Source organism: Heloderma suspectum, chromosome 6 (assembly GCF_057233095.1).
Source record: "Heloderma suspectum isolate Gila_16-S chromosome 6, 16-S_ref, whole genome shotgun sequence".
NCBI lineage: Eukaryota > Metazoa > Chordata > Lepidosauria > Squamata > Helodermatidae > Heloderma > Heloderma suspectum.
Genome location: NC_139463.1, coordinates 48,492,808 through 48,515,196, shown reverse-complemented (window position 1 = coordinate 48,515,196; position 22,389 = coordinate 48,492,808). Strand labels below are relative to the sequence as shown.

The 22,389-nt window shown below is 45.4% G+C and overlaps 2 protein-coding genes across 5 annotated transcripts in view; one reads left to right on the top strand and one right to left on the bottom strand.

Moving 5' to 3' along the window:
* The window catches only part of LOC146340798 (uncharacterized), an 815,287-nt gene extending 793,533 nt beyond the window's left edge, over positions 1 to 21,754 (top strand). The window contains exons 2-7 of the mRNA XM_084807264.1: positions 2,425 to 2,564; positions 9,720 to 9,775; positions 9,857 to 10,019; positions 14,732 to 14,783; positions 17,207 to 17,395; positions 21,608 to 21,754. Of these exons, the coding sequence (XP_084663390.1) occupies positions 2,425 to 2,564; positions 9,720 to 9,775; positions 9,857 to 10,019; positions 14,732 to 14,783; positions 17,207 to 17,395; positions 21,608 to 21,754 (747 nt within the window). The remainder of the gene's footprint in view (positions 1 to 2,424; positions 2,565 to 9,719; positions 9,776 to 9,856; positions 10,020 to 14,731; positions 14,784 to 17,206; positions 17,396 to 21,607) is intronic.
* Positions 19,378 to 22,389, bottom strand: part of LOC146340797 (hexokinase-2) — a 56,970-nt gene continuing 53,958 nt past the window's right edge. For all 4 annotated transcript variants that reach the window (XM_084804245.1, XM_084804244.1, XM_084804247.1 and 1 more), the window contains exon 18: positions 19,378 to 22,031. In XM_084804245.1, the coding sequence (XP_084660371.1) occupies positions 21,887 to 22,031 (145 nt within the window). In that variant the 3' untranslated portion in view covers positions 19,378 to 21,886. The remainder of the gene's footprint in view (positions 22,032 to 22,389) is intronic.

The following is a 22,389-nucleotide window of genomic DNA, read 5'->3' as shown; positions in this document are numbered from 1 at the left end:
AGCTGAAAGCAGATCAGGACAACCACAAAGCATCAACTGCATAAATAACGTTTCTATCACTATATCCATGTCACCATAATATCAAAAGTACAATATCATTTAATGCAAAAGTAACACGCAATTCAAATTCTCTTGAATACAGAAATATAACAATTAAAATTATTATCACAAAATGAATACGTAATATAAACATTTCCAATTTAATAAGCCTAAAAGCAATAAGTCAGCAGCATTTAGAACACCAATATTCTGAATTAAAAATGCATTATTTCATTATTTATTTGTTTATTATTTAAACTGCTTACATACTACTTGATATAATAAGATCTCTAAGTGGTTTACATAAGAACATAAGAAATACATAAAATACAATATAAAAGCCAATATTAAAACAATATGACATAATAAATATATTAAAAACATTACAGAAACAGTAAAACAGAGCAGTGCAATTGCTCATCAGGGAAAGCCTGAGTAAAGAGGTGCTCCGGGCCACTGAGGTAACCTGGGCCTTCGGGGACAAGGATGGACCCAGAAGCATCCCCCAGACAACATACCTGCCCCTTCAGAGGGAGTTCAATCCCACCCAGAACAGGCAAGCACCCCAATTCCCAGACCTGGGAACCACATACCCATACAGTCTCTGACTTATCAGGATTCAGCTTCAGTTTATTAGCCCTCATCCAGCCCATAACTGCATCCAGGCACCAATTCAGAGTGTGCATGGCCTCTCCTGATTCAGATGTTACAGAGAAATATAGCTGGTGACACCTTTTATTTTTATTAACTTGTCCCAAATTTACCAGTGGCTTCATATAGATATTAAATAATGTTGAGGACAACGTTTTGCTGTGTTGCACCCCACAGTTCAATTGCCAGGGGGCCGAGGCACAGTCACCCAGTGTTTTTCTCTGGAACCAACCCCGCAAGTAAGTGCCAAATGACTGTAAAACAATTCCTTCAAATCCCAACTGACAGAGGCGGTCCAGAAAGATACCGTGATCAATGGTGTTGAAAGCTAGCGAGAGACTGAGAAGAAGTAACAGGGTCACGCTCCCCCGTCCCTCTCCCGAAGAAGGTCATCCATCAGGGCGACCAAGGCTGATTCCATCCCAGAATCGGGCCTGAACCCATACTGGAAAGGAGCTAGATAATCTATTTTATTCAAGAGCGCCTGTATGTCAAGTGCAAATATATGTATGTAAATGCAGAGGAGCAAGTCTAAAATACCCACTGAAATATCAACTGCTACAGAGAAGCTCAGCCCCAATGGCTTTTACATGAGTTAAAAGCCCAGACTCAGGATCCATTGTTGTGATTCTCAGGTTGTTATGAAAAGTTTCTCATAGTGGACAGCTGAAAATAACCCTCTGGCTTCTTCTGTATCTCTTCCAAACTACTTGTAATTCTGATGTAAATATTCTGGATTATTCTGGCCTGAGTACTCCCAGCAGCTGAGTGGGCAGGAAGCTTCATTCTGTTTCCCGCCTCCCAGCAGAGCAGAGCAGAGCAAGCTGCTCCAGCTGGTCCAGGGACTACAGAAGCAAGCAAGCTCCCAGAGAGAGAGCGAACAGGGGGGGCAAACAGGGGGAGCAAACAGGAGTTGGCCAGGGGAGTTCGGCAGGGGAGGTCAAGGGGGAGGCCCCTAACTTTTTTTTTTCATTTTTGATTTTATTTTATTTTTAACTAACTTTTTCCATTTATTTGTCTTGTAACACACACTTTCACACCAGTGGGACTCTGCTTTTAACCTCTACTGAGTAGAGGAGCAGGCACAGGCTAGTCTAGAACAATCACAAAGCTAGACACAAAAAGGGAAAAGAGGCTATGGAAGGACAAGACTCTCCAGTGCTGGTGACCTGCAAGGTGTGTGCAATGTTTGTTTTCTTGCCTGACAACAACATGGCCCACACCTGCAACAAGTGCAAGTTGATCACGCTGCTGGAAGAAAAAGTAAGTGGACTGGAGCGGCGACTGTCGACCCTCCGGGGAATAAGAGAACATGAAGAGTTCTTGGTCAGAATGGGGGAACTACAGCAGCAAAGGGCAGACCAGAAGCTTGAAGAGCAACAGCAAGATGAGGCAGTGGGAAATGCTGAGGTGAAGAAAAATGGAGCAGAGGATACTCCTTGGAAAAGGGTGACAGTTAGGAGAAGAAGAACTAGACGCCGCTCTGCACCAGTGGAAGCAGTGGAGCTGTGGAACCAATTCCAGGTACTTGCGGATGAGACTGGAGGACAGCCTGCAGAGGAAGAATCACAGGGGAACCTACATGAGAGTGAGCAAGAGGCTGAAGGTCAGTCAAACAGAGGCGATGAAACCCAGGCCTACAACAACAAGAAGAGAAGAGTGGTAGTAGTAAGAGACTCCTTGCTGCGTGGGATTGAGACCCAAGTATGTTGCAAAGACCCATGGACTCGCCAGGTATGTTGTCTCCCGGGAGGACGGATTAGAGACGTGACTGAAAGGTTGCCTGCACTCATAAAGCCCACTGACAGGTATCCCTTTCTTCTCATCCATGTGGGAACAAATGATACCGCCAAGCAGAGCTATGAAGAAAGCATGTCAGACTTTGAAGCTCTGGGAAGGAAACTCAAGAACTTTGGGGCCCAGATAGTTTTCTCATCCATCCTTCCAGTAGTTAGAAGAGGGATAGAAAGGGAACGAAAAATACTCCGGGTGAATGACTGGCTACGAAGGTGGTGCCGACAAGAGAGATTTGGATTCTGGGACCATGGGCTATACTTCCTGGAAGATGGGCTGTTGGCAAGAGACGGGTTGCACCTCACAAAGGCTGGGAAGAATGTGTTTGGCCACAGCATGAAGAACTTCATCAGGAGGGCTTTAAACTGAATCCTACGGGGAAGGGAGATGTAATGTTGGGGGTAACAATGGATGTAGGCGCATGCACTGCAACGGAGAGAACAGCTCTGATAGCGCCCAATAATAGTCTTCAGACACATGTAGGAAGAAAGCCAGACTATGAAGCACATGGTCTTCGATGTCTATATACTAATGCCCAGAGTATGGGAAACAAACAGAACAAACTTGAACTCTTAATACAGGAGGGAAATTATGACTTGATAGGTATAACTGAGACTTAGTGGGATGACTCTCTTGACTGGAATACAGCAATTGAAGGATATAACTTGTTCAAAAAGAACAGGAGGAACAGAAAGGGAGGTGAGGTTGCACTGTATGTGAAAAATACATATCTCTGCACAGAAATACAGGAGGATGAGCTTGGTAGTCCCATCGAGAGCATCTGGATCAAATTAAATGGAGCAAAGAATAAAAGGAACCTGGTGGTCGGAGTCTACTACCGGCCACCCAACCAAAGAGAAGACGAGGATGAAACTTTTCAAAAGCGAACAGCCAATGTTTAAAGGAAGCATGATGTAGTAGTAATGGGGGACCTCAATTTCCCCAATATTTGTTGGGAGGCATATTCTGCAAAACATGGCCCCTCCAGGAAATTCCTGACTTGTGTGGCAGATATAACTTCCTCCTACAGAAAGTAGAGGAAGGAACTAGAGGATCAGCTGTCCTTGACTTGATCCTAACCAACAGAGATGATTTAGTGGATAAAGTAGCAGTTATAGGAACTCTGGGGGAAAGCGACCATGTTGCATTTGAGTTCTTGGTTCTAAGGGAAGCAAAAGCCGAGTGTAGTCAAATGCGTACCCTGGATTTTAGGAAAGCTGATTTTAATAAACTCAGAACAATGATCAGTAAGGTCCCATGGCAAGCGATGCTAACGAGAAAAGGAGTCCAAGATGGGTGGGAGCTTTTAAAAAAGGAAATTCTCAAGGCACAATTACAAAGAATTCCAACAAGAAGAAAAGATGGAAGACAACAGAAGAAGCCAATGTGGCCTCACAAAAAGCTTAGAGATGACCTGAAAACAAAAAAGGACACATATAGGAAGTGGAAAGAAGGCCAAGTAACAAAGGAAGAGTACAGGCAGGTAGCACAGAATTGTAGGGATGGTGTCAGGAAGGCTAAAGCTGAGAACGAGCTGAGCTTAGCAAGGGATGCTAAAAACTACAAAAAGGCTTTCTTCAGCTACGTGCATAGTAAAAGGCAGAGGAAAGAAATGGTGGTTCAGCTATTAAATAAGGATGGCAAAACGATAACAGATGGCAAAGAAAAGGCAGAGGTGCTCAATTCCTACTTTGGCTCAGTCTTCTCCCAAAAGAGGGTCTATGACCCCTCTGGCAAAGGCGAAGTACAGGCTGAAGGGGCAGGATTGCAGCTTGAGATCGATAGGCATATGATCAAGGAACACCTAATTACTTTGAATGAGTTCAAATCTTCAGGGCCAGATGAACTTCATCCTAGAGTAATAAAGGAACTGGCAGAAGAACTCTCAGAACCGCTGTCTATTCTCTTTGAGAAATCATGGAGGACGGGGGAAGTGCCAGATGCCTGGAGGAGGGCTAATGTTGTCCCTGTCTTCAAACCTCTGGATTGGACTACCGCAGGCCTTGGAAGACTGTTCAGAAAGTTCACTTAGTCCAGAATATAGCTAGCCGGGGACACTGCACACCAGTTTTGCAGCAGCTTATCTGGTTGCTGGTCCATTTCTGAGCCCAGTCGAAGGCTGGGCAAGGGATCCAGCCTGAGGGCCAAATTCAATTTCGGAGAAGCTGTCAGGGGCCATGTGGCCGAAGGCAGAAGGGGTGGAGCCTAGACGGCGTGGGTTCTGGGCCCCTGAAGTGGTGTGTTCCCTCTCACATTATGCGGCCTGTACGCTAAAATCTCTGCTCCAAGACCTTCTCCAAGTGGCCGTCCGGAGCTGAGGCAGGCAGCGAGCAGGGAAAGGGCCTGGGTGGCTGAGTCGCAACTTGAGGAATGCTCTTCCCAAGGAGGCTTTTGATGTCTTTACAGCCCCAGGCAAAGACCCTTTGGCTTTCTTTTCATCTCTAGCTGGCTTTGTGCATTTTACCCTGCTCCTGTTTTTTAGAATATCTTGCATTATCACTGTTCTTATGCTTTTTAATTCTGATTTTACGATTGTTAAATTCTGTTTTAGTTTTGGTGGCCTCCATGGGAGTGCTGAAGAGAGTGCTATACATTCCACAAACAAACAAACAGATAAACAAGGCAAGTTTGTTGCTTTGCTACCGTGGCTGGTTGTTGGGGAAAGCGGTGGTGGACCACTCTGGTATCGTCCAGCAGGACTGTTCTGTCGAGATTTCACCAATCATTGCATGCACACATTTGAACTGGCCTCTTCAGCCTGAAAGGCAAGACATTACCTCTTTGAAAAAGCAAGCCAGAGACAGAGACAGAGAGGAACCAGCATTTCTCAGGATGCTGGATTCTGCACGCAGTCTCTGTTTCTGCAGTTGTGTGCCGCACAGTTACAGAATTGATGGATGTGTGTGTGTGGGGGGGGGGGTGACCCACTTCTCAAGCTGCCTTTAATTATATGGGACTAGAATGGAAGCCCTCCTGATGGAAAGCCCTTGTGAAGAACATGACCTGAAGACACTGACATAATAAAAGAAAGAAGCAGGGAGACACGGTGGGGAATGTAACCCAGACGCTGCATTGCCCTACTGTTTGGAAAGCAGAGGATGCAAGGGAGAAGGAGCACTGTCTGGCTCCGAGTTGATCGCCCCTGGACTTCTGGCTGAAGTTCTCCTCGAACAACCTTCAGAGGACCGAATGCGTTGGCACTCGGCCCCCCGAAGTTTCAGGGAGAAATTCTCCCCCATCCCTACATGTTTGCATGAAGGTGGGAGGGTTTCTTTATACATCAAAACTTGCCAGCTGACCTTTTGTGTAATGGTTACATACAGGCAATGACTTCTGTTTTTAATTTCCTTTGGAGTTTGGTTTTTCAAAGCTTTTTTTAGGTACACATGTCTTGTCTTCCAGCGTTATTAAACAGGCCAGGTTCAGAACTGATCAGACAATGATCACATACCCTCTGAATGTCTCTCGCTGGTCACAAAAGGCTTCAAATTATTTTACACTAATTAATCTTTTCTTTAAAAAATGAGGAATCTTCAAAGCATTTGCCATAGCTTGAGTCTTTTATATATAGGTATTAGATTTTTTATGCTACTAGGCTGGTTGTTATGTGGCCCATAACAATTAACTAGGTCCACTAGGTCCACATCTTCGACTTTTCTTTGTCTTCTGCTGGCTGGTGCTAGGCTTGCTGCTGGACTTTGCCTACTTTGCCAGCAGGGTGGAACCTTGCTGGTCTCTTTGGAGTGGCAGGGCATTATTATTGATGGCATTGTTGTTGTTCAGTCGTTCAGTCGTGTCCGACTCTTCGTGACCCCATGGACCACAGCACGCCAGGCCTTCCTGTCCTGCGCTCTCTCCCGGAGCGTGCTCAAGTCCATATTCATTGCATCGGTAATGCTATCTAGCCGTCTCATCCTCTGCCGTCCCCTTCTCCTTTTGCCTTCAGTCTTTCCCAGCATCAGGGTCTTTTCCAGGGAGTTTTCTCTTCGCATTAGGTGGCCAAAGTATTTGAGCTTCAGCTTCAGTATCTGTCCTTCCAAGGAGCCGTCAGGGTTGCTTTCCTTTAGGATGGACTGATTTGACGTCCCTGCAGTCCAGGGGACTCGTAAGAGTCTTCTCCAGCCCCACAGTTCGAAGGCATCAATTCTTCGGCACTCAGCCTTCCTTATAGTCCAGCTCTCACAGCCATACATTACTACTGGGAAAACCATAGCTTTGATTAGATGGACCTTTGTCGGCAAGGTGATGTCTCTGCTTCTGACTATGCTGTCTAGGTTTGCCATAGCTTTCCTCCCAAGGAGGAAGCGTCTTTTAATTTCATGGCTACAGTCACCGTCTGCAGTGACCTTGGAGCCCAAGAAAATAAAATCTGTCACTGCTTCCATTTCTTCCCCTTCCATATGCCAGGAAGTAATGGGGCCAGATGCCAGGATCTTCGTTTTTTTAATGCTGAGTTTCAAACCAGCGTTTGCACTCTCCTCTTTCACCCTCAACAAGAGGCTCTTCAGATCCTCTTCGCTTTCTGCCATTAATTGATGGCATTAGTGAACTACAAAGTAGCTACTAGGGTGCAAACAAGGAGAAGCCCAAACTTCTTCTAGCATATACTGGGACATGATGACAAAACAAAAAACAACCAAAACTGTCTCCCTCCTTTTGGGAGTACATCATACAAAGTCTTGTGGTATTGCAGGATGAGGGAAGACGTTATCTGGACCACTGTTAGCTTGTTCAGTTAGTACGTTATTGCAAATTTCTTCAGTTGTCTAACCTTCAGTCATCAGTTCACATAAAAGCATAAAATCTTCTAAGTCTTCTGAGTCTCTACTGGATCTGATGGTCCTGGGATTAGCTGTCTGCGGCTTGCTTTCGTCTGCTTCAGGGGTAGGTTTGCCAATAGCTGCCCTGTGGATCTGGATTCCGAAATCTCTTGTTGGGTCAGCAATTTTGTCTGCTTCTGGGCTGGACAGCCTTGCGTCGCTCCACTTGAGAGCGCTGTCTCTGTCCCTTGCGGTCATCTCTTCGGGGGCTGTTGGCGTAGGCGCACGTTTACACGGGGAAGCGTGTATCAGGAGTCACTTCTTGCTAGCTTGACTGCAGTGTGGCAGACCAGCAGCATCTGGGATGGTCTTTCTCACCATGGTTCTAAAGCGGATTTTCTTTGGTGCTTCTTTATGTAGACTCAGCCTCTGACTTGAAACGGGTAACGCTGTTTGCTGCCTGGTTCCGATGGGGGTGCGTTCTTAACCTGCGAATGAAAATTACTGACAGCATACGTTAATACCTGACAATATTTGAACTGTTTCACTTTGGGCTAGTTTTTAAACCAGGCACAGTGGGTGGTGCAGTGAGTGTTCTTATTAGGTTTCTTGTAATGATGTCATAAGGACGTAGTCCATGTTCTCTGCTTGGGGTGGCTCTCGTGGCCATTAAAGCTACTGGAAGAATATTGATCTATCCTCGGCTCGCATCTGAACCTAGTTTTGTTTTTCTGTTTTTCAATACTGTACTTACTCTTGTAACATTTCTTAAACTTTATTTAACCAGAAAACAAACAAACAATTACTAAAATGCCTACTTTGGCATCTGAACAAAGTCTATTTGCAAATGCAGGAAGGGTCCTTCTGAGAGGCCTCTGTAACCTCGTTCAACCTTTACAACTTTCCCTATGTTGTAGGTTTGACAGGTTGAGCAACATGTACGGATGTGGGCTGCTGCGGCCAATTTTATGTATTTATGTATGTATTTATTTTTGAGCATACCAATGCTTCCGAATTGTCCTACCCATCCCCTCTTTGCCAACATGTGCCACCTGGCGGAGCATGGTGGCAAGGGAGGGAGAGAGGGCTTTGGGAGCAACCAAGCGGCCATCTCGGGAGCGCCAAGGCAAATCAAAGTGCAAAATACAACCTGTAGAGATCTATTTCTTCTTTTCATGTTTTGGAGCCAAATCTTGAAGGATAGCTAACTGAGAAAAATCAAAAGACACGTCAACAATTAAAGCATGTAAAACGCTTCAGGCTGTGGAACGGATAGGGCAACAAGTTTAGCATGGAGCCTGGAGGTCAGCAAGCGAGTTACTTTTAGCTTTAAAGGTGGAGGCTTTGGAACACCTTTCACATTTTTTGATAGCAAGGCAAACAGGCAACAAAACAAAGCATACAAAAGAGCTAACTACTAGTTTTTGTTTTATAACTGAACTAGGAAAATTCAAAAACCTACATTGTTCTCACAGTTAAACAAAATTATGAACAACACCAAAAACATAACGGAAGTCAGCACAGATATTGACAGTTTTGACATCAGTTATGTAGCAGGCATGAGCAAAACCATGAGCTCAGCTACTTGAGCAGAGCAAACATATGGGAAAGAAGCTGATTCAAGGCACTCAGGGGGAGTTACAACAGTATAGTCAGAAACCAAAGTCTCATCAGTGGCTCACTGACTTGAGCCATCTACAAAGAGAATCAGATTAGGATTTTACATTGGAGTGACAAAAATATCCAGTGTAGATTATGTGAACAAAAACATTAAGGCAACACAGTCATGAGGTTCACCGTCATCTTGAAGAGGGAGAAGAGTAATGGGGTTTAGAAAGCTACAATGATAAACAGAAAGATGAGGCACAAAAGCAGTAAGATTTCATAACACATCAACTTGGCACTAGAAAGATACTGAGTTTTAGACTGTAAAAGGAGAGATTCTACAGTGTGAGGGACCATGAGCTTTAAAGGTGAATAAAGAACAACATTTTTAAACTGCTCAAACCAATTGAGCTGCAGTTTTAATTATGCAAAAACGGGGAGAGAGAAAAGAGACACTGAAATAAACAATAGAATGTTGCTTAGACTCATGCTCTTGGGTGAAAACACCAAGGGCATATCTGTCTGGTCCATGACAAAACAAAATGAAAGGTTTGGGATAATGGGCAGCCTGAGAGCAGGGGCGGCTGCTAGCGCTTGCTTAAGAGTTTAAAAAAAGACATTTTCAGCATTCCTTGGAGCGGTAGAGCACAACAGAAAAGAATGCTCAACACATAACGGCTCAAATAGGCTGATTAAATAGGCCGATCAAATAGGCTGATTAAAAAAGCTTACAGCTTGAACAGTTTTATTAGTTATTGAAATCAGGCTGTTAAAAACAAAAGGCTGTAGGACAGACATTGATGCAGCAGCATCAACTAAAAAGGGCTTCTTGGTTTGTAAGTGATAAAGTTAATTCTCTTGATTTATTAGGCGGAATCAAAAGTGGAGCCTGAACCACAAGTTCTCCTTCGCCCTGTTATTGTTGAGTAAGTGGAGACTGGGGTAACTGTTGTGGGCCTGGCTGGGTTTGAGTATTTTGCGGCCTGTTGGGGCATGCATCCATCCAGCGTCCAGGCTGTCTGCAGTAGGTCCACGTAGGGCGCAGGGCACCAGGAGGGGCGAGTGCGCCACGCCCTCCTCTCGCGCCGCTCTCTCCTTGGGCCTCTGTGGGGCTGAGGATTTTCATAATGTTGGATTTGCAGGGCTGAAAGCTTGGTCTGCTGCTTTTCGGTATTCGATTTAAGAGCTCTTTGACAGTGTTCAGCAACTGACTGCAGCTTGGTTAAAGTTTCAGTTTCCCATCCCACTTCAATCCCTTTTTGCTAATTAGAAATGGGTGGAAGGAGACCGTTGACAAAAGTGGCTGCCAGCATTCTTTGGCTATTATTGTCTGGGTCTTCCATAGCTGAGTGTTGTTTAAACACTAGGGTTAGTCGTGCTCTGTAATCTCCCACATTTTTCACCTAAGTTTTGTTTACAAGTCTATATTGCCACTCAATCTACCTTGGGAGGGCAAGCTTTGCTTTGCTTTGCTTTTCCTACCGGAGTTGGAGACACAGCAACAGATAGAGACAGTTATGTCGTCTTTTGGTCTTTGCTGCCCCTTGCTGGCGCTTGAGCGGACTCTTCTGATTTCTTTCTTTTCCCCCTCATTATAAGCAATGCTTCCTCCTCCTATGAACTATCACCTTCACTTATCTCTCCTGTCCTTTGTATTGGGTAAGGAGGTGGTTCCTGGACTGAAAGGTCAAACAGGGATACATGGACGTCATTAAAGGCACGCTTGGTGTTATTTTACTTCGGATTTTTTTTCAATTTAATTTTTAGCTTTTTGTTAGAGTCTCTTAAAGAGGCTACTTGGGATTCAATTTTTTCGCTTTGAAGCGGCCTCATACTTCTTGTTGTTGTTTATTCGGTCAGTCGCTTCCGACTCCTTGTGACTTCATGGACCAGCCCACGCCAGAGCTTCCTGTTGGCCGTCGCCACCCCCAGCTCCCCCAAGGTCAAGCCCGTCACCTCCAGAATATCATCCATCCGCCTTGTCCTTGGTCGGCCCCTCTTCCTTTTGCCTTCCCCTTTCCCTAGCATTAGCATCTTCTCCAGGGTGTCCTGTCTTCTCATTATGTGGCCAAAGTACTTCAGTTTTGCCTTTAATATCCTTCCCTCAAGTGAGCAGTCTGACTTGATTTCCTGGAGGATGGACTGGTTTGATCTTCTTGCAGTCCAAAGCGCTCTCAGAATTTTCCTCCAGCACCACAGTTCCAAAGCATCTATCTTTCTTCGCTCAGCCTTCCTTATGGTCCAGCTCTCGCAGCCATAGGTTACTACGGGGAATACCATTGCTTGAACTATGCGGACCTTTGTTGTCAGTGTGATGTCTCTGCTCTTCACTATTTTATCAAGATTTGCCATCGCTCTCCTCCCAAGAAGTAAACGTCTTCTGATTTCCTGGCTGCAGTCAGCGTCTACAGTAAGGATGGGGGAGAATTTCTCCCCGAAACTTTGGGGGGCCGAGTGCCAACGCATTTGGTCCTCCGAAGGTTGTTCGGGGAGAAATTCTCTGCCCCCCCGCCCCCCCCCCCCCCCGGGATGGGACTTACCTTTCACGAATGTCCCTCCCGGCGGCAGGTCCCGGCGGCGGTTCGGCAGGTTTTTGTCAGGGGCGGGGGCGGCAGCCGGTCTTTCAACCGGCTGCCGCCGCCACCATTACAAGAAAAGTAAAAAAAAAAAACAACGCCCCTGTGATAGGCTACGTAACGATTAATGTAGCCTATCACGGCTAGATTTGCAAAGTCAGCCGTGATAGGCTAGGTTAATCGTCACGTAGCCTATCACGGGTGACTTAAAAAAAAAAAGCGCATACGGCTAATGGCGGCCCCCATAGGGAGCCGCCATTCGCGTTCCTTATTTGGTCCCTGTAGTCTACGTAAAGATTTACATAGACTACGGTGAAAATAAGGGCAACGCAAATAGCGTTGCCCTTATTTTCGCCGTAGTCTACGTAAATCTTTATGTAGACTACAGGGACCAAATAAGGAACGCGAATGGCGGCTCCCTATGGGGGCCGCCATTTGCGTATGCACTTTTTTTTTTTTCTCAAAGTCACCCGTGATAGACTACGTGACGATTAACATAGCCTATCACGGCTGACTTTGCAGATCTAGCCGTACTAGGCTACGTTAATCGTTACGTAGCCTATCACAGGGGCGTTGTTTTTTTTTTCTTTTGAAGTTCGCGGCTGGGGAGACGGGGCGCTTCTCCCCAGCCAAAATTTCGGCCGGGCACGACTGAACGACTGAACAACAACAAAGGCGGGAAGCCTCCCCCCGGTCTGAATTTCGGCCGGGCGAGGCGGGAAGCCTCTCCCCCGGCCTGAACTTTGGGGGGAGCAGCGAAGCGCCTCCCCCCCACCGCGAAGCAAGCTGCGAGACCAGGTAAGTGACTTTCGTACACTCCTAGTCTGCAGTAATCTTTGCGCCTAGATAGACAAAGTCTGTCACTGCCTCCACGTTTTCTCCCTCTATTTGCCAGTTATCAATCAAGCTGGTTGCCATAATCTTGGTTTTTTTGAGGTTGAACTGCAACCCAGCTTTTGCACTTTCTTCTTTCACCTTCGTCATGAGGTTCCTCAGCTCCTCCTCACTTTCAGCCATCAAAGTGGTATCATCTGCATATCTGAGATTGTTAATGTTTCTTTAACATTAATGTTAATGTTTCTTCCAGCGATTTTAACTCCAGCCTTGGCTTCATCAAGCCCACCACGACGCATGATGTGTTCTGCGTACAGGTTGAATAGGTAGGGTGAGAGTATACAACCTTGCCGTACTACTTTCCCAATCTTAAACCAGTCCGTTGTTCCGTGGTCTGTTCTTACTGTTGCTACTTGGTCGTTATACAGATTCCTCAGGAGGCAGACAAGATGACTTGGTATCCCCATACCACCAAGAACTTGCCACAGTTTGTGATGATCCACACAGTCAAAGGCTTTAGAATAGTCAATAAAACAGAAATGGATGTTTTTCTGAAACTCCCTGGCTTTCTCCATTATCCAGCAGATATTGGCAATTTGGTCTCTAGTTCCTCTGCCTTTTCGAAACCCAGCTTGTACATCTGGCAATTCTCATTCCATGAATTGCTGGAGTCTACCTTGCAAGATCTTGAGCATTACCTTACTGACATGTGAAAGAAGTGCCACTGTTGGGTAGTTTGAACATTCTTTGGTGCTTCCCTTTTTTGGTATGGGGATATAGGTTGATCTTTTCCAATCTGTTGGCCATTCTTGTGTTTTCCAAATTTGCTGGCATATGGCATGCATCACCTTGACAGCATCATCTTGCAAGATTTTAAACAGTTCAGCTGGGATACTGTCATCTCCTGCTGCCTTGTTATTAGCAATGCTTCTTAAGGCCCATTCAACCTCACTCTTCAGGATGTCTGGCTCTAGCTCACTGACCACACCGTCAAATCTATCCCTGATATTATTATCCTTCCTATACAGATCTTCCATATATTCTTGCCACCTTTTCTTGATCTCTTCTGGTTCTGTTAGGTCCTTGCCATCTTTGTTTTTGATCATACCCATTTTTGCCTGGAATTTACCTCCAATGTTTATAATTTTCTGGAAGAGGTCTCTGGTCCTTCCTATTCTGTTATCTTCTTCCGCTTCCGCGCATTGCTTGTGTAAAAATAATTCCTTATCTCTTCTGACTAACCTCTGGAATTTTGCATTTAATTGGGCATATCTCCCCCTATCACTGTTGCCTTTTGCTTTCCTTCTTTCTTGGGCTGCTTCCAGTGTCTTCCATATTTGAAGATTCGAAGCTGTGAAGCTTCGAATCTTCAGAGATCATGTCTGAATTAGAAAAAAAAAAACATCGCGGAGAAGCCCCAATTCTGCAAGGGTAACGCCTTAATTTAAAAAAAACACATCCTGAGCGGGGGATAGGAGGGGGTAAAACTTAGTGTCATTTGAAAGGATAGAACAACCCCCTGCTCAGTGCAGGAAGCCTGATTCCCAGGCGGTCGCCCATCCAACTACTGACCGGGGCCGACCCTGCTTAGCATCCGAGATCAGCCAAGCACGCGCAGGAAAACATCAGGAAAACAGCACAGCGCTTGAGTGTGAACCGAGCTCGTGCATTCGATGAAGCACTGCAATGGAGAAAATGGGTGAGTGTGAATAATCACGTTTTAGTGTGAGAGCGTTTAACCTGATGGGACACCGAATTCATTGCGATGGCGGGCGCAATGTAGATCGGCCCTTCATCAGGTTCATGACATCTGATGCTGTCCACTTCATCAGATGTATGATGTGTTAACCTCAAATTGAGAAGATACACATGCTGGGGGCAACAGGAATGTAAACTGTGTTGTCAGAGGGAACTGAAATGCAAAAGTACAGGCATCACCTCAAAGGTCTGCCATTCTTGAACAAAGGAATTTCATAGACAAATATCAATGTGAAATTGCTGGAGCACAATTCACGAAGAGATTCAACTCTATTTCCTGTGGGCTGAATAAAGACAAAGGTGTTTAATCACACTACATATGCCAATCGGCTCACCTTTGCAATGATGTCTGTGTTATTACCCAACAATTGCGAATGGCAACTGACTGTTAAAATAAATCTTGACTGCCTGAACTTTTTGCATTTCAATTTCCTCTGGCCCGGTGGGTTTTGCTATTGTTTTTGCTGCAACAGACCAACACCTTGTGACATCACATGTTATGTAAATAGTGAACCTGTGACTGTATATGTGTATTCCTGTTATATCTCTGTGTTTATGGTGAGTGTCTCTAGAGAATGGGATGAGGGACAGGAAGAATGGTGGATGATGGGGCATGAAGTGTGTGTGCTATATAAACTGTGCTGTGCTGTGTGAGTCAGACGGATATGATTTGATAGGGATCAGAGATAAGGAATTGATGTGCTATGATTTTAGAATCGAGAGCGAGAGGTCTGCGGTGATTGTGCAGTGTGAGCTGGTGCATAAGGTATGAGAGAACATACATTAATATGAGTTAATGTATGAGGAACCATGATGAATTGTGTATTTACTGTTCAACAGCTTATTTGCTTAACGAGTAAAGTTTATTTATTTAACCAAATCCTGCACCTTCTGCTCTTGGCTACGTAAGGGGAAGGTAATAAAGGAAACAACATAGGTGATGTTATAAACAAGTGTGTCCTGGCAAATGGCAGACTGAGTGTGGGTCGGACCTGAGCCTTAAAGGTTCTGATGGCAGCATGATTGTGTGTGGGGAAGGTGTTTCCTGCTTGGGGTGAGAAAGCCTTAGAGAAGGGGAATTCTCACAGGGAAGGGGCAGGAACACCGTGCACACACACACACCCCTCTGGAAAGACAATCCCTTTGGGTACTTGTCACCCATCTGGAGCAAGGGGCTCCTTGCCGAGCCCTAGATCAAAATGAAGCTCAGCCCACCAGCCTCTTGGTAGACTGCCCTACTGATCCCCCCCACACACACACTTTTACTCCTTATTACAGACTGGGAAAAGCCCTCAGGACAGGTGTAACTGCTCTTCATGCCATATTCCTCCTTCCTCTCCAAATGAAGGTTGTAAGCTCCTACCTGCACCTGGAGAGCTGCTGTAGGAGGGAAATGGGAAACAGGATCATGATCTGGAGGGGGGGTGACCCTCAGCTACAGCCATCAGCCCTAGTCAGCATTAGCCAATGGTGAGGGATGATGGGAGTTGTTGTCCAAAACATCTGGAGGGCTGGAAGTCACCTGGCCCTGCCCCAGGTGGACATTTAGCCTGACCCAGCAGGGCTCCTTTTCCGTTCTCATCAGGCCAGGGACCTGGACTTATGTTCCGGTTTGTTGTGCTGAATTGTTCCACCCAGGGCCACTTCCCCGCTCCCAGCCAGAAAGAATGCTCAGCTGCAACTCTCAGGTGCCCACAGAGGTGAAGGGAAGCACCCTCTAGCCCCATCCATCTGCCAGGGGACTGAGAACCAGTGTGCTGTCAGGGCAGTGGTCCCCACACAGCAGAATGAGCGGAAGGGTCCCCAGTCACTGACAATAATCCCCATTCCCGCGGGCTCAACTGACCTAGATTTCCAAGTCACCGGCATCTGGGACAGTACACACGCCCTTTAAATGAGGCACCTCTAATTTAATTGGCTACAGCAATTAATTGGGGAAGCTAGCCAGGGCTACAAAAGTAGGACAGGCTTGTGACAGAGCCAGCTTTACAAGCACCAAGGGGAGCCCCAGCGGACAAAACATCAAGGAAATAAGTTCAGCACCTGTGCGAGTTAAGCACCCATGTGAGTTAAGTAATAGGGCAAGGAGGCCAGGGCTGTAAATCCTTCCCCCCTTCACACTCTTTCTCTGGGTATTACAATCTATTGTACACTGCCTTGAGGGGTCATGTGATGTGTTGGGATTTAAACCTTCTACATAAGTATACATTAATTTTGCATGACTTGCTTTTAATTCCTTTTAAGATCAGTTATGATTAGGTGGCTCCCTGAGAATAAGACATGCAAAAATACAAATAATGTGTGTTGCTTCCCACCACAAAAATCTTTTTTCTGAGAATGCTGGGTATAATCTGATACATACCTGCAGTACTGCCACTGACTGATTCATTTAGATTGCAAATCTCTGTTTTAAGACTGGGTCTATCCAAACTATGCAATGAATATGAACTTGAGCACACTCCGGGAGAGAGCGCAGGACAGGAAGGCCTGGCGTGCTATGGTCCATGGGGTCACGAAGAGTCGGACACGACTGAACGACTGAACAACAACTATCCAAACTGCAGACTTCATGGCCACAACATCAGGCCACAGTTTTGGATTTTTCTGTTTTGTCCCTCATACCCTGCTTTTTGTACCATGCAGCCTGATAGAGTTCTGGAAAAGCCAGAGCTTTCACATATTTGTTGCATTTTTGTTAGTCCTATTAAAGGTATTGTCCAGCAGTGGACTTTTGACTTCTTCACAGTGTATTGTCATTGGGTTGCTCATTTTTGTGGTTTTCTAGCAGCTTTGAGGGATATCCTCCCCACTCTCATTCTTTAGGGCCTACAATTTCAATGAAGTGCTATGATTAAAAAAGCAAACAACAGAAGCCCATGTTTGTGCTTTAGGAAATCTTTATTTGAATATTTCCTAGAGACGGTCATTATTGTGCCAAAGGGAAGCAGAAAAGTACAAACAACACGCTAAGAAAAAGTGGTACAAAAATAAGGAATCCTGTGCACACACACACACAGGTAGCAGTAAAATTACAAACAAAATATTGCAAGACACAAAAATAAAAACACAAATGTCTGAAAATTACAGCCAATCCTGTCATCAGCTTAACAATCTTTGGCTTTTAAAAGAAAACAAAATCAATAGCAGTTCAGGTTTCTTGCTTTGATCAATTTGTTATCTCTGGGATAGGTCTCCCACAGGGAGATCAAGGCCACTGGGATTCTAGATTTCACCAGACTCGTCACTCATCTTTCACAGGAAAGGGATCATCGCTCTCAGGCTGCTGCTGCCATCCTGTGCACCATCACCTGCAGCACAGCCCCAGTGTCTTTCTCCCTGTTGCAGGCCCTTTTAGGGGAGGAGGTGCCTGATCCAAAGGTAGCAGACCTCCTGTAGGACCCCTGCCTCCCTCTGAAGGGTCATCTCTAGCAGACTAGTGCCGCTCCTTGGGGGGCAGTGTAGACACAGGTGACAGGTGCATCCCATTTGTTCTGCAGCACCCTCTCCAGAGTTTACCTGGTGTCGCCCACAGTAGGCACTCTGAGGAGGTGTGCATGTGTCATAACGCCTCTCCAAACCTTGCTTTAGCATGAATTGTTGAGCCCTGCAACAACAAGGGAGCACATCTCCTCCTTGGAGGATGCACAGGGAGGCACAGTCCCAGGGGAGCGACGGAAGAATTTGAGTGTAATTTTTTCAGTGCCGATACTTCCCCCGGAAACGAGAACGTAGCTGCACAAACGCATGTGCACCACTCGGATGGCAACTGCCAGGGGGACCTGAGACGTTAGGGAGGGGGGCTTCAGTCAGCATCAGGTCAGCGTAATGGCTCCCTCCCAAGCTGCAATGGCTCCGGCTGCCTGGAGCTGAAACATAGGCTAGACCAGCCTTCATCGACTCAGCGCCCTCCATGTGTGCTGGACTGCAACGCTGATCCATTTCCAGCCAGCCTGGCCAGGTGAGGGAAGGCCAAATGAGACCGTGAACAGCTCAAGACATTCTGCAGCTCCAGAAAGGGTCTTTTGGGGGTGGGGGAAGAGGTGTGTGTGTGAATACACACACACACACACATACACGTCTACTGCTTTAAGAAAAACAAATGTGCAACACAGCCGTTTTTATTCAACTAATGGACACAAATTTATCTAATGCTCAAGATTAAACTGCCAAGCAGCTCCATCCTAACCTACCCAAGCACATTTCCTTCCTCTTTGCCAGTTGACAAGCAGGGAAAATGTTAAAATCCAGATGCCATCAATATTGGAGTAAACAAAGAAGGCTAAATTATTTAGCTTAAAAGCAGCGTATCGAGCTCCTCCTCCTCCTCCTCCTGCAGAAACGGGAGTTCAAGCTCAGAAACAATCATACCGACAACGTAATCAGCATGATTTCACTGGCCCCTTCCAACCCTATGATTCTATGATCACTCTAAAAGTATTTGTGTGCTTGTTCTTTCCCTGCCCCATTTCCAGTTTTTCCCATACCAATCCGTACTGTTTTCCCGCTTTTAACTTGCCTGGGTCTTCACACCTCTGTTCTGGGTGGTACTGAGGAAGGAAAGGCTCTTGCAGCCCCTACAGGAGCAGTCTCTGGATGACCCCAGGACTATTAGCACATTAGCGTGCTGGTCACCTGCTCACATGGCCCAGCACTTTGGACTTGGGCCATCCAAGCATATGCCCAGAGACATGGGCTGACAACATCCATTTCCACCCACCCTCCACCCCCGTTTTTAGAAACTGAGATTTTAGTGGCTCTAAAATGCATTTCCTTGATGCCCAGCTTGGCATCCTCCTTGCCAAACTCCCATGGAAAAACTACCCAAGGGCTGCCGTGTATCGAAGGAGCCACTGCAGCCTGCTCACACGTGCCTAGCCCAGCCTGACCGCCCTTCGCGGCTGGTGCGACTTGTTCAATTGCCTTTGTGTAAAAATGATGTACACAGAAGACGCTTTGCACAGCTAAGGAAGGAAAAGCACCCTGCAAAGGCTCCTTAAACTAGGGCACTAACTAACACAAGATGCAGTTGTAGCTTCAAGCTGAAAAAACTTGGGGGAAAAAAAGAAAAAAAGGATTAGCCAAATTCCCAAAGGAGCATCCTTCCTGGCGCTTATTAGTCCTAAGAGCTAAATGGAATCTTAGAATACCAGGTAATAGAGACAAAGGGGGCCACGTGATGACCTGGCTGTGGGCTTCACAGAAGCTGACCTCTGTTGGAAGCAAGTCACAAGACTCGATGCATCCACCTTATCATGATCCAGCAGGACTCGTCTCTTCTTCCATGTTCCCAAGTCCAGCCAAATGGTTTAGGAACCCTGTGTTTAATCTCATGAATTGTGGCAATGAATCTGGATCCAAACTGGCACACAAAAAACATATTTTATTACTGCTCTTTTCCCTTGTAATAAACAGTCACTGTAAAATAAAAATTAGCTATTTGCTAAAGTTTGCTACTAGTAATACAATGATTTCCAGAGGAAGTACAATCTTGGCAACCTCTTATAATTCATGGTTTTGCTTTCGTCATTGTACAGTAAATCAAAGACTGTGTTTCACTGATTTCAACTGGCAGGTATTCTTATTTCCAGTAAAACAGATACACAGAACTGTATGGTATTGGATTAGCCATTTTTTCCCTTTATTAAAAAATATTTGAATTCATCTTAATGTTTGTCACAAGATCAGATTCCCGTTTTGCTATTTCTATACACATTATTTTCAGAATATTCATCCTTATTGCAGCCTGGAAGCTTTTATAAAATATGCAAACACTGAAAATGTTAAAAGAAGAGAAAAGGTAACATGCTTTAAATTTGAATCTCTATCTCACTACTGGAGACACTTTTTTGGTTCTTCAGTTATTTCAAGCCATATAAATATATAGATATACAGATAAAAAAATAGAGGGGAAATTCTCTCTTTAAATTGACTGCCCAGCCAAAGATTTATTGCATATGTCACAGGCAGGCACTGCCTTGAGTTAAATAGTTACCAAAAATATTTGTTCTTTGTTTTAATACAAACTTGCTAGTTGGCAGCAACAGTTTCTCCCCATAGCAGCGATTTTCCATTAGGAAAAATCATGATGAAAAATCATCATCCGTTTTCTCTTCATGGTAATGACCACACAGATTTGTGAGCAATTAGAAGCCAAACTGAATAGTGTAACAATGGTCTTTAAAGATGCCATTTAAGAAAGATTCAAAAGAAGACGTTTAAAATGATCTACAGCCAACCAATATGATTCGCTTCCCATTTTGTTGTGAACCCTTGGCAGGCTTAGAGATTATGTTTATCGATGAATTTTTGTAGGGCTGGAGGCTGGGAAGAGAACAACTAGGCTCAAACTTTGATCCAGCAGAAACTAGAAAATGAAACTAAAATTGACTTAACAAGAAACAAATGTGGCCAAGCGTGAAACAGATTTAGAGGTGGTGAAGGAATATCCATACAGAAACTGGTTTATTTTGCAGTGGAAACAAAATCCAGAAAGTCACCCTTCCAGGACATGTTTGTGTAATACATATTAGGGACTTATCCTGTTCCACTGATGTTAGGAGGGCTTTCATTGTTAATTAGGGTTAGGGGACAGACCAAGTCCCAGAGCTGCGCCATCCATTGCAATAGTCTTTGCGCATGCAGCGGGGGGGGGGGGACTGGGGGAGGAGCCGTGTTTGTGGACTGCACCTGGGGGCAGTGTGTGTGTGGCAAATTCCAGTCGTGGTGGTGAGAACTTAGTGGCATCCATTAGCCAGGTTTAGCCTTCTGATAATCCTCGGCTTTCACATTTTCACATTCCTCTCAGCAGTCTATAATAATGACTGATACCGATTATTTCTCCTTGGAAACTTTTGTCCTATTTTCAATCTCTGCTCCCCACCCTCAGAAAGATTTTCATGTTGCAAAAGTGTTATTTTCTGAACCGCTCTTCACCCACACACAAATAGTAACAGAATTATATACACAGAATCCCTGCTTTTCTTTCCAAGACTATATAAGAAAATAGACACACAATTTGGAAAAAATAAAAGGTCAGGCCAGCGGTGAGATGAGGTGAGGTAAAGGTGCAATTTCAGACAAAAAATAAGTTATCCCTCAAACATGACAAAGACAGTGTGTTGCAAACTTTTGTGGAAAGGGGAACAGGAAATCTTTGGGGTCTGTTCTGTTTACAGAAGCCGTGAAAACCAGGGGCAATGCACTATTACTGCCAGACAGACAGCCAACCTTACATAAACAAAGCTGTAAGACACATCTAAATCTACAGGAGAAGGACAAGCTGGAAGACAGGACCATCCCGAGCCCCAAATATTCCCAGGTACACGCTCAAATTAACAAAACACCTTAACCAGGTATTTCTTGTGAACATGCCAATCCTGAAATGAGCCTCCCCTCTGCTTTTTGAAAAGAGAGGCCATGGCTTTTCACGCCAGGAACGCCACCATTATCTTTCAGCCCAGACATCAAAGAGGTTTGGTTTATTTGTATTTTTCTGCTTGTGCTAATACTATGGTTTGGACATAGACAAAGGCAGATCCCACTGGATGCAAAGCAACAGTGTAGTGTCTGGATTGTCCACCATTTCTGCAGAAGACCCAGGCTGGGAGGGTGGTGGGCTACATCCGACATCAATGCTGCCTAGGAGAGATTGGCTTTGAACTGGAAGGAGAGGCAGCACTGAAAGCACTTTCATGCTACTGCCTCGACATGTATGTGTACGGCATGCGGAAGAGTTAAAGGAATACTGTTGATACCGGAGACACTGCACTATGGGTCTGGCAGTGGCATCTCTGGGAAAAAGGAAAGCGCGAGGTCCGCCAGTGGTGACCCCAGGGCCCAAGCGGGGTGGGGCGTCTTGGGGCCAGGCCTTCAGTGCTGGCCAGCCTCCCGGATCCGGCAAGCCACGGCGGTGATGAGGGCCGCGCCCTTGCCGCTGCCATCTTCGGACTGGAGGAAGGTCACCTCGCACTTCGGCGAAAGCTGCTTCACTGTTTCGCTCATGACGGTAGAGAAGCTGCAGACCAAGGGAGAGAGGTGAGAGCAGTCCCACCGGAGGCGCTGCCTGCCTCAGGGCTTCCAGTTCACTGCCTCGTTCCCCTCTTCACCTCCCTTTTATTCTTTTGTTTTTTAAACTGCTTATAGCTTTAAAAATTTTTCTATTTCTTGCCTTGACAATAATATAAAAATGCAAACAATTCTAATCTTAAGTATTTGTGAGCAGGGATTGAGGATGGGATATAAAGAAGTTTTGCTGATGTTTGCATTTTACTACCCCCAAAATTACTGCTTTAAAAAAAAACAACACTTGCACTTTGTTTCATGCAATACCATGTGTTCCACAATCACCTGCTGCAAGCAGAGAAATTGCTCCG